This window comes from Notothenia rossii (genome assembly GCF_949606895.1).
Source record: "Notothenia rossii genome assembly, chromosome: 8".
In the NCBI taxonomy this organism is placed as follows: Eukaryota; Metazoa; Chordata; class Actinopteri; order Perciformes; family Nototheniidae; genus Notothenia; species Notothenia rossii.
Window position 1 is genome coordinate 4840078 of NC_136906.1, and position 13043 is coordinate 4853120.

The 13043-nt window shown below is 40.7% G+C and overlaps 1 protein-coding gene across 1 annotated transcript; it reads right to left on the bottom strand.

Annotated features, from left to right (window-relative positions):
* Window positions 1–904: 904 nt before the first annotated feature.
* ddx39ab (DEAD (Asp-Glu-Ala-Asp) box polypeptide 39Ab) lies at window positions 905–12724 on the bottom strand. The gene is made up of 10 exons (XM_079644805.1): window positions 12571–12724; window positions 10740–10956; window positions 9973–10100; window positions 7753–8029; window positions 7275–7393; window positions 6068–6199; window positions 5405–5514; window positions 3846–3990; window positions 2736–2883; window positions 905–1366 (listed from the first exon to the last, which is right to left on the bottom strand). The coding sequence occupies exons 2-10, from the start codon at window positions 10945–10947 to the stop codon at window positions 1350–1352; spliced, it is 1284 nt and encodes a 427-aa protein (XP_079500931.1). The 5' UTR covers window positions 10948–10956; window positions 12571–12724; the 3' UTR covers window positions 905–1349.
* Window positions 12725–13043: the final 319 nt, after the last annotated feature.

Sequence of the window (13043 nt, forward strand, 5' to 3'; positions counted from 1 at the left end):
GGAGATTTCTCTTTTCCATTGTTTGCTTCCTGGGTTCTGTGACGTGTGAACACCCAAATGAACCAATCAGCGGAGCCCCTCACACACCAGGATCCCTTGGCTAACTAACAGGGAGTCCCCATTGACTTGCATAGAGCTCCCTGAACGCTGGTAACAGACGAGTTGGGATGGTGGAGAAATGCTCTCCTCAGACCCATTCTCACAGCGTTATAAACCTTTTTCTTACTCAATATCAATCCACACTTATTGTTTCTACTTCGGCTGCGAGTGTGTGTGTGCTCAGGATGAGTTTCGCTTGTTCTCGCTGTATCGCCGACGAGGAAACCTGTCCACTCCTCGCAGCAGCAACGAGCCTCGCAACGTCCCGACCAATCAGAGCACACTGGGCTCACAGGGAGGGTGGGGGCAGGAGCTCCAACAAGCCGTGTAGGACACATACTATACAGAGATGCTGTGTGAGTTTGGAAAAGTGCACAATGTAAATCTATTCTAGTAGACCTCAACAATGGAAATACGATCAGTAGAAATGGCCGTGACATGGGACCTTTAAAATAATTATTGCTACTATTAAATTCTGATGTTAACATGGCATTACCATGCTTTTAAAAACATCACAACTCATGACAATTGTAGACATTTTAACCTAAAAATACTAGTAGATACAAATTAAAGGGGCCCTATTCTCCTTTTTGGGAGTTTCCCCCTTTCCTGTAGTGTTAAAATACATTTTAGTGCATGTAAATGGTCTAAGGCAAAAATAAAGACCGTTAAAAGCTTGGAAACACGTCACATTACAGACACAAATTACATATGAACCTGGAATAAGTATAATTTTAAGATTTAAGCTTCAATTACTTCATTATACGGTGTGTTTTACGACATACGTGTAATAAAAATGCCCAAATTCTTCACTTGGTGATTCTTTTATTGGAGGCATTCAATTGGATATTCAAAGAGATAGCTGCCATGTGAGCATAGACCTACTTAACGGTAACTACATGACTTTGTAAAAAGGCTTGACGTTGCAGGAGGAGGGGGGGGGGGACAAAAATAACTTCCTATACAATACGATTTTCAAAAAGAGGGCTAAAATCATGTTCCTCAGAAATATGTCTTTATGCGTTTCCCTGAAGCTCTGAAAATGGGGTAGAGACCAAGACAGTAAAAATGGCATTTTATAAAAAGTTTTAATTTCAACAGTTAAAGACAAATTAAAAATCAACCCCCCCACCCGTCGCCCCCAAAAAAGAAAGACAATAAAAATAAACAGAGCAGAGCTTTTTGACTCAACGGTGAGATACGTCTACTTCCAAATCCATGAAGAAGAGACTTCTGCTGGGCTGGAGGACTCATCTGGACTGCTCGACTGTAGAGAAGGGAGAAAGACACGATGAGAATTTTAGAGATGAGCGCGATGAGCAACAGCTGAGCATAACTACATTTCAGCGACTAGTTAAACATGCAGAGCAGATCCACAGATACATGACACAACAACAACAACTGCTGCTGCGTGTTTCTGCCAAGACGAATGAAGGTTAATTAAAACAGCTGACCAAACATCAATGGATTAAACAGACAGTATATCAACTAGAGTGCTGCTGGAATGAGTCCTAAACCCAGGAAATAAGTTAAACACTTAATATAAACGTCACCAAGTCAATGTTTTTCTGGCTTCCCTATAGGCCGAAAATAAGCCGCCTTTAGCTTAGCGGTGGTGACGTGAAGTCATGTGACCGTGCTGTAGTTCCTTTATAGCCCAACATTAGCCACCCTTTAGCTTAGCGGTGGTGACGTGAAGTCATGTGACCGTGCTGTAGTTCCTTTATAGCCCAACATTAGCCACCCTTTAGCTTAGCGGTGGTGACGTGAAGTCATGTGACCGTGCTGTAGTTCCTTTATAGCCCAGCATTAGCCACCTTTAGCTTAGCGGTGGTGACGTGAAGTCATGTGACCAAGCTGTAGTTCCTTTATAGCCCAACATTAGCCTCCTTTAGCTTAGCGGTGGTGACGTGAAGTCATGTGACCGTGCTGTCGTTCCTTTATAACCCAACATTAGCCGCCTTTAGCTTAGCGGTGGTGACGTGAAGTCATGTGACCGTGCTGTAGTTCCTTTATAGCCCAGCATTAGCCACCTTTAGCTTAGCGGTGGTGACGTGAAGTCATGTGACCAAGCTGTAGTTCCTTTATAGCCCAACATTAGCCTCCTTTAGCTTAGCGGTGGTGACGTGAAGTCATGTGACCGTGCTGTAGTTCCTTTATAGCCCAACATTGGCTTTTTACTACAAAAATCATGAATCCATTCCTTCACCTCTCCATTAGCAGACGTATCATTGAGGATGGACAATTTAGAAAAATTAAGTGTGATCATTTTGCCGTTGTGATGAGATGGCATTTCTCAAAAAACCCAAAAACTTTTTTCCAGAATGTAGTGCAAAAATGCCATTTTTAAGTATTTGATGTTATATCTCCATCAAAATGTATAGGAAGGACATGAAAAATATGAAAAAAGTGTATTTTTTTAAGTCTGTAGAACTGGTTTTGTTGGCTGTGACATCTCCGCAGCACCACAATTATTTATTCAGCATACTTGTACACATATTTTGAGCTAGTGCTGTTTCAGTTAATTGAGCAGCGCTTTGTTTTATGTTGTCTTGAGTTACTTGATTTGATCCCACACATTACGATGAGTCCAGCTTCACTAAAGCACGTCAGCATTAAGAGGAGGAGAGGCTTACTGTAAGAGGAGATGTCGATCTCGTCCGGCAGCTCGGCCACGTTGACCTCAAAGCGGTCCTGCACGTCGTTCAGAGTCTTGGCGTCGGTCTCGTCAGAAACGAAGGTGATGGCCAGACCTTTGGTTCCAAACCGACCGGCACGAGCAACCTGAAGCAGAGGAGGGGCAACGTGAGTTCAGTCCACTAACACAAGGAGCACAAAGGAGATACTGGGAAACAAAATGGGCGAACACTTTCTTTGATGCTAACTATACTTCTTATTGATGAAAATGGCAGACTGAAAATGTAGTTTAATTGATAAAAAAACAAACATTACCAAAACCTGTTTTCTTTGCTTAAGAAGATTTAGACAATATGTTTGGACTTGGTTTCTCCTCATGAATTTACTAGTAGCATGTTCTGTGCTAAGATATATCGCAATTATATCAGCAACTCTGCGTACGTTGTGAGAAATAAGGTGATATTATCTGTAGACTTTCAAAACAAAGACCATTTGACTGTCTACATGTCCAGTGACGAGGACATGCTCAAACACTAACTGTATTTCTTGTTGACAAAGAACTGACCAAAAACATGTTTATTCTTTGTTTAAGAAAAGTAGAACATTCATTGTCAAACCGTGAGCTAAGTGAGGAGAAGTAACTTACTTGAGATAAAGTACGAGGACTTGTGAGAAATAAAGTGAACTGAAATGTTCAATAATACTTCACGAAAACTTTTAATGAAGTGGCCTAAACATGCTAACCACCAAGGACACTCCACACAGACGTGAGACTAATTAACACAACATATCCATGCTACTGTTATGCAGGTATTCAAAAAGGGGGCGGGGTTAATAAGTTTATCTGTGAAATAACACCAGGATAATGATTGACTGCCAGAAATCTACTTTTACTCACAGGAATTTTTTTTAACTTATCTCTCAGCACGCCATCATCTACGGAACATTTGCATTCAGGAAAGCAAGTTCCCGTAAAGGCGAGTGGATTTATGGCAGGCAGTGAACCAACGATAACTCTCACCAAGTACGACTCGGTTCCCTTCGTTCGTACCAAAGAGCCGTTCAAAAGAATCGGAGGCGACTCGTAACATCACTACTCTGAAGCTCACCCTGTGCAAATAGGTGTCAGAATCTTCCGGCATGTCGTAGTTGAAGACGATGTTGACCCGCTCGATGTCCATGCCTCTGCCGAACAGGTTGGTGGCGACCAGGATCCGCCTCTGGAAGTCCTTGAACTGCTGGTAGCGAGACAGCCTGGGGAGTAAATAATAATAAGTTTATATAGTATAGCACCTTTCACAGAAATACAATTCACGTAACCAATGCGTACATTTGCTTTTGAAACATCACAAAATCTTGACAATTGTATTTGTGTAACGTCTGTTTTAACCTCAATATACTAGTAGATACACATTTCTGGGGTTTCTCCCTTTCCTGTAGTGTGTTTAGTAGTTTTTAGTGCACGTAAATGGTCTGCGAATAATAATTAAAATACTTTTAATGCTTGGAAACACGTCACAGTAGAGAAACAAAATACAAATAAACCCGATAATGAGCAAAACAGGCCGATTTAAGCTTCACTTACTTCAATATACGGTGCGTTTTACAACATACGTGTAATAGAAATGGCCAAATTCTTTACTTGGTGATTCATTTATTGAAAGCATTCAATTGGATAGCTGCCATGTGAGCTTAGACTTACTTAACGGGCACAACAGGACTTTCTAAAAGGCTTATTGTTGCTTAAATAATTATAATACATTTATATAGTATAGCACTTTACATAGAAACATGAATAAACAACAACATGAGGCAGAAATGTAAGGGGGGGGGTGTTATCTATCAGCTGCTGCAGGATTACTGACTGAAGCCTCTTTGAGGGCAGAGATGTGTTGAGTTCACTGACGAGGCCTCATGCTCCGTAAACATGCTCAGTATTCAGAGCTCAAAGGAGCACATGTTTATGAGAGGAGGCGTGTAGTGAAGATTTATCTGTGTGTGTTTGCAGCAGCAGCAAGCGGTACAGTATGTGTGAGAGATCTGCATTTACTGCTGCCACATATGAAGTGTGAAGATGTAACTTTGAGACATTAGATAACTCACTTTCACAATCTACATCTATATCTACAAAGTCAAGCCCCATATTTATACTTTACCGTAAATACTGCATCTTTGAGACACAGCTAGAAACATACGTGACATAATGCACTTCCCAAACAGCATGAATAATCCCAATTATCTTGGAAGAAATAAGATTTATTTTGTTAGCGCTTTTACAGGTGCTCAAAGAAGCTTTACCGATATAGTGAAAAGAAAAACAAACAAATATATAGTTTAAGTTAAAGTAAAAAAACACAAAAACAAATCACACATTAAAACCAGATTGAAGATTAAAAGCAAGTAGTCAGATCATTTGCTGTCTGTTTACGAGTGTGTGTGTGTCCTAGCATTACTATACTTGTGGGGACCTAAATCTGTTTAGTCACGTGTGGGGACTCGCCTCCCTTATGGGGACAAAATGGAGGTACCCATAAGGGGAATCATTCATGTTAGGGTGAAGACTTGGTTAGGGTAAGGGTTAGGACAAGTCTCCAGGAAATGCATGTAAGTCAATGTAATGTCCCCTGAAGTGATGTATACATGGTGTGTGTGTGTGTGTGTTTGTTACCTCTCCTCCTGAGCCATCCCTCTGTGGATGGCGATGGCCGGGAAGTTTTGCTCCACCAGCAGCTGAGCCAGAGCCACGCAGCGCTGCACTGACTTGACGAAGATCACCACCTAGAGGGAGAAAAGGGGAATCAAACACAGCGGCTGAGGAACAGCAACTTGAAGCACTCCTATGACTCCTGGCAGGCTTTGTTTACACCTTGAATTAGTTTGGAATCACTTGAACTTTCTCGCAGGTTTCAAAGCCATGACTCTACACTTTGGGCTATTCCATTATCCTTTCAATTTGTTAGATGGGAAGCTTAATACCATATTTATGTTTCATGTATTCAATGTGAAGTCTTTTAGCTAGAAACAGGGAACAACCATCTGAAGATCTTACTGCTCAATATGTGCCACTTTATGGGTGCTGTTTTTACCGGTTGTTAATCTTTATTGAAAGTGGAAATACCGTCCATCAACCAAAGAGCTTCCCATTTCTTTTTGTGACAGTTCTTTAGAAGATGTTGGTAGGCTAATCTTTCAGTAAAGCCACTTTCTCATTTCTTTACTCGCAAATTACCGGCTTACTACAACTGTAGATACACAAGAACTAACTCAAAAGATGGCCCCAATAAATAACAAAATGGTTATATACTTCGTAATGATAGCTCCATCACTCTACCTGGTTGAACTCCAGCACGTCGAGCAGGTCGAACAGTTTGCGGTTCTTCTCGCTGTCCTTCAGCTTGCAGTAGTACTGCGCCAGGCCGTGGAGCGTGAGCTTAGTCTCGTCGTCAACGAACACCTCCATTGGCTGAAGGAGAGATAACAGAAGGTGGTTAGGGAAACATGCAGCGGTGAAGGGAGACGCACAAGTTCTCCCTGATAGAACTCCCCTATTATACTGTTTTTCATTACAGGTCTCAGATATATACAGAGCCTGTCTCTGATTGGCTGAAACACACATGAAAATAAGGAGCCCCCCCCCACGCCCCTCTGAGAGACATTTGGTTACAAAGAACTCAATGGTGCTCTAGGAGGAGATTCAGGTGATAAGGGGGGGGGGGGGGGGGGGGGTTACCTTGGTTGTGATTGGTTAATGGTTACACAAGGCAGAACATCGTTATGACATCATAAAGTGGCCAAAATCTGATCAGCTCATTTTCAGACAGGTTTTTATAGAAATGGATCAAAAAGAGAGAGAATCTTTGTTCCTGAAACTTTCAGTGTCTCTTTCCACAGAGGGGACACATGTTGATGTAGAAGAGACATGAAGAAGAGGGGACACATGGTGATGTAGAAGAGACATGAAGAAGAGGGGACACATGTTGATGTAGAAGAGACATGAAGAAGAGGGGACACATGTTGATGTAGAAGAGACATGAAGAAGAGTGGACACATGTTGATGTAGAAGAGACATGAAGAAGAGGGGACACATGTTGATGTAGAAGAGACATGAAGAAGAGTGGACACATGTTGATGTAGAAGAGACATGAAGAAGAGGGGACACATGTTGATGTAGAAGAGACATGAAGAAGAGGGGACACATGTTGATGTAGAAGAGACACAAAGAAGAGGGGACACATGTTGATGTAGAAGAGACATGGAGAAGAGGGGACACATGTTGATGTAGAAGAGACATGAAGAAGAGAGGACACATGTTGATGTAGAAGAGACATGAAGAAGAGAGGACACATGTTGATATAGAAGAGACATGGAGAAGAAGGGACACATTTTGATGTAGAAGAGACATGAAGAAGAGGGGACACATGTTGATGTAGAAGAGACATGAAGAAGAGGGGACACATGTTGATGTAGAAGAGACATGAAGAAGAGGGGACACATGTTGATGTAGAAGAGACATGAAGAAGAGGGGACACATCACTTACGTCCTGCATGAACTTGCGGCAGACGGGTCGGATCTCTTTGCTCAGAGTAGCGCTGAACATCATGACCTGCTTCTCGTGGGGGGTGATCTTAAAGATGTCCTGGACGTCACGCCTCATGTCTGGAAGAGAATACAATCATTTATTGTCATTAAACAAATACAACGAGAATAAGTAAAGCCGCTCCTTTGAGGTGCCGCCAAAACATTCCTATAAGACAACAAAGACACGCAGCATTCACACACACTGTTAGAGCCACACCTAATTGTGACGTCTGTAGTCAACACAGTGTTTCCCACAGAATCTGATTCTATTTGTGGGGGCACCGCTACAAATAAATCAATGTATGGGAAACACTGAACACACAATAAAAGACTACAGTTCCCACGACACCTACAGAATTAAAAGTGTTTCAAGAATGGGTACCGTCAACAGACACAAATTAAATGTGGGCTAATCAGACACGACAAATAAAACCCACCGAGCTGCTCCAACATTTTGTCGCACTCGTCCAGAACGAAGTGCTTGACGTTCTTCAGGGCGAGGGTTTTGTTCCGGATGAGAGCGAGGATCCGGCCCGGCGTTCCCACCACGATGTGAGGGCAGTTCTTCTTCAGCACGTCCTCGTCCTTCTTGATGGCCATGCCTCCGAAGAACACGGCGCACTTTACCGTGGACATGTACTTTGAGAAGCGCTCGTACTCTTTGCTGATCTGGAAGGCCAGCTCTCGCGTGTGACACATGACTAACACAGAGACCTGAGGAGGGGGAGCAAAGAGAAACACTCACACGAGTTAATGCGTCCTGATTAGGAATGTCACGATAGGAGACGTTCTATGGGGGCCCTTTATATCATATTTTAATTCATTGAAAGTCCTACCCCCTGACTAAGTCTATATGTCCCCCCTTTAGTTATTATTTTTCTAATTTTTTCTGTTTTTTATATATTTGTGGGTGTTTTTAATACATGTTTTGCTCCTTATCGTGTGAAATGTATCAGAATGTGTAAGCGATACAATGCTATGACCAATTTTCCAGAAGACCAAAACCAGGAAATGTGAAAAATGGTTGTATCGTCAGTTATATCTGAACTCCTTAATAAAGTAATGAAATCAAAATGCATGAAATGTAGTTTCTACGTACGTACAAGTAAAGTTCCACATATTCAATACTATTGTTAAACAATAACTTCATCATACACGGCGTTGCAAAGTGGTTTTTTGGCAAGTTGAGCCCATTCCCTTAAATCTATCCTGCTGTAACAACACATCTTTGATAAAGCTATATTTATTCAAGTTTCCAACAAAAAACTGAATTTAAAAAAAGATACCTAGTGATTGGGTTATCGTTCACTGACTATTAGGGCTGAACGATTAAGAACGATTATCCAATTGCAAAGCCTAAGATTTTCTTTTGTTTTTAATTTGTTTATTGTGTTCTTCTTGTGTGTCAGTCATCCACACCAATCAGAAGTGCTGTGCTCCACGTGTACCAGCCATTGTTAACCAATCAGACGTGGCCCCTGATAGAAGGTGATAGATTGATCCAATCACCTGCCAAGTATTTTTGAAATATTTTTCCAAATGGCTCCCAATAGAGTGCCACAGTGACGCGTCCTAAAACCCGGAAGTAAACTCCTTCCAGGTCCTTCTACAAAAACCAATGCAATTTCTCCATAGGATTTTGGAAAATAGCTGGAAATAAGGTCTGTGGGAAACTAACCTGTTAGAAAATGTACGTTTTGTTCCACCGGATAATCCACATGTCTACCCTACTTTTATTATTTTCTAATCATAAATCTATCGAATAGATTTATGATTAGAAAATTATAAAAGTAGGATATTATCCGACTGAACAAAGCGTGATCTGTCTCTTCAATGTGTCTCAACCACAGACCTTATTTCCAGCTATTTTCCAAATTGCATTGGTTTTTGTCGAAGGAACCTGAAGTGGTAAAATGCTAACTTACGTCCGGGTTTTAGGACGCGGCACTCAATGGAGCTCTCCTAGATGGTTTGGTGAAACCATCTGAGTCAGGTTAGTAATGCTCCATCACATGTTTCTATGACAGGGTGAGTCTTAAACTGAAGCTTGACTTTAAAGCAACCCAACGGGAGTTTCATGTAAGTTTAGTTCTTTCACTCGTAGCTCGGGCTGCGGGGGTGCTAGAGACGGGAGCACGTTGATGCGACCTTCCTAGCCGGAGATATGGCCGCATTTTACAATAAACTTTCGTTGGGTCGCTTAAAAACAAATATCGCAATATCTGTCAGAAAAATTGCAATTAGATTATTTCCCCAAATCGTGCAGCCCTACTGCCTAATTCACATTTTTACTGAATAGAAACTTGATATTAACTTGGTACCGGAGTGTGAGTTCCTGTGACATAGCCAGTCCTGATACAGTTTTAACAAAAGCATGCCATTTGGATCCAACCCTTTTTGCAATGCAACTGGACTCTACTAAATACAATGAAGTAATTCAGTGATGTCAAACCGCTAAACATGGAGGATATAATTACTAGAATCAAAGGCGATACTTCAAATTAGACGACAAGTTGCGTTTTGAATGGTTTCATATAACATTCGGATATTTCTATTAAAAAATAAGTATCTAGCTAGTCCTCTGTACATTTTCTATGACAACGCGCCCTTTACTCGATCCAATACATACACCTGTTGTATTCAACATGCGTACTGACCTGTCCGTCAACAGGTTCGATCTGCTGCAGCGTGGCCAGCACGAACACGGCCGTCTTTCCCATACCGGACTTCGCTTGGCACAGGATGTCCATGCCCAGGATCGCTTGTGGGATGCACTCATGCTGGACTGAAAACAAAATATAAAAATGTGTTTCAATGCAGGCACATTATTGTTGGGAAAGCAAATATATCAAGGAACTGTAAAGAAACTGTAGACACGTGGAAGATTCTTTAGTTAGGTTTCATTTTGTATTGAAGGAACAAGGGCATGTTATCAAAAAGATAATTAGTATTAAACTGATGCTAAACATCTTTGTGTTTACCGCCGGTTTGCCAGAGGTCATTTAACAACATATTATATTCTCACCATTTGCAGAATTCAATCTATTTTCATGTTGATTTCACAATTTTCTGTATTTCATGAATTGTTCCCCTGTTTTTCACCATGCTTGCATAAAGCACTTTGAATTTAATTTGTGCCTGACATGTACAATACAAACAAACTAACCCATACCCCTTTTGTTTTCTACATTTGACACAACCAGTAAAATGCTCAGCTCTTGTTATTGATGAAACGTATCTATTAGACACTGTCTATCAAATTGTAATGATTCTTTGTATTACTTCATGAATTTGACTTCACAGACTGTACGTGCTTTGCTTGTGTGTTATTTTGTTTGTTTGTTAAGACGTTGCTTTTGTCGGGACCCTCTTGAAAACAAGATAAAGAAATACATTTCTATAAATACAACCAACGTCCGCTTACCTTCAGACGGATGCTCAAAACCGCAGTCGATGATGGCACGCAGCAGCTCTGGTTTGAGCAGAAAGTCCCTGAACCCGGAGCTGTGGATGGACACGTAGGACCCCTTCACCTCCTTCTTCCCTGCGGGGACGGCGCTCTCTGGGGCTCCCTGAGGCTCCTCATCCTCTTCGTAGTCGAGCAGCTCGTTGTCAACATCAGTCTCTGCCATTGTGTCGGTCTAGGGAGGGAAAAGGAACAAGTGTGAGTTTAAAATTGTGAACATGTCCATCATCACATGACTGAACAGACAACTTGGACAAATAAGTAGACGTGTATGTAGTCTTTTTGCAATACTTTTTATTTTATTATATATGTTGCATTGTTGGAGGAGCTCAGGTCAGAAGAAATTCATTGCCATTTCTACACTGTAGCTTTGAGCATATGATGATAAAACCTTTGAATCTTGAGTTGCACCGCTTGGAAAAGTGTGCAACTCAAGATTCAACGGTTTGTGTGACGGTGACTATTGTTGAATGATAGTGTGGCGATAAAAGTGGACTTAACTCACTTCTCCTTAGCGTCCAAAACATTGTAGATAGTTGCCTTCAAAGTATCTATTGATTGGTTTGATTATATGGCTGTTATTTTAATCTTGTTTATTTATAACTTTTTTAATTTGTATTTTCTACCTATTTAATGGTTCATGAGCTGAGCGATTTTATTACGTACATATATTTCGTTGTACAACACCTGGAGATTTTAAAGTGCTTTACAAATGAAGCTGTATTGTATAATTTGGATTACCATCGATTATGGAGTGATTTTATAAAGAGGGACTCTACCAAACAAATGTTTAATGTAGTATGTAGGCCGGGTTATCTCCGCAGCTCCACAATACTACATTCAAAACTTTATTTTAACACATATTAAGGCATAAAACATCGTGTGCCTTCTGTGATTTGGATATTACACAAATTCACACTGAAATGTGGATAACATTTCCATTAATTGTGCAATCCTACAACCAACTTTCCAACTGGTTTGAAAGAGAACCGTAAACTGAGACCAGCTGTTGCTATTATTTGTGCCAACTTTAACCCCACATTTTAAAGAAGATTCAAACTATATAATACTACAAAAGTGTGATAATTAGCTTTCATTGCAACCTGAGTTTGTTGTGTGTACAGTGGTAGTATTATGGTTGAATAGGCGTAACTGAATCTCACCCATTGCACGACAAGAGGCTAATCAGTGAGCTATGCTAACTAGGTTATTTGCAGGCGCTCATATTAAACCAGGCCTACAATTCAAGTACGCAGTATTTAGACTAAGCGGCTCCCCTTTACACAAAAACACCCGTTCACATTCTTTTAATGAAGCCAAGCCTTGAATAGTAGGCGACGCCTTTGGTTTAATCAAACCGGTTAGCACTAGCTTCAGATCCGTTGACAACACTGGGACTCCATTGTGTTTCATAACTAATGCTAAGCTAACATGCTAGCGGCAACCAATATTTTTCTGACGAAGCAGCGAAACCATACTCACAACCACCGTAGACAAATAAGTAACACGTATTTAAATTATATTTAACCCAGCCTGTTGGAATAGAAAAAGCTACGCACTAACTAAAACAATAAAAAAATAAAAATGGGGAAATGTTGGTGGCTAAGCTAACTAATGCTAACGCAGAAACGTAACGACTATCATCATAAGACAAACAATGAAAGAAGATATTTCATTACAGAGTAGATTATCTGTAACTCCTTCAAACTAAACTAATCGAACGCTTCCCAAACTTCATTCAATGTTTTTCAAAAACTCTCCATTTGTGGATAAAAGACTGAATTCTTACCTTGTCGTTGTTAGCTTCTCTACTACAGATCAAAACCGCATGGGCAGGCCTCAGTCGGTTTATACGAGTACCCGGAAGTCCCGCCTTCTCTGAAGCGCATCAATACGATTGGTGGATTTAGACGAGCGCCGGTAAAAGAGGATAGCGATTGGTTGAAAAGTGTGCCGCAGTATAAAAAAAGCGGGATACAGCAGGAATGAGTGTATGGAAGCCCAGGAGAGACACTGACATTTAATTAGAATAACAAAATAAACTGCACAATAAAGTAAATGCATTGTTATGGTGCAAAAAAAAAAGGAAAGGACTTTATTAGGATTTTTGTATGGGCGAACATTTCTTCTTTTATAAAATCTGGGACTTAATTAATTTAACCTTTATTAGTCATCTTAGTTCGTCTGCCAAAAGCAATAATATTTAAATATATGATAGGACAGATAATAGTTCACACAAGGATACAAAATATATGAAAGTAA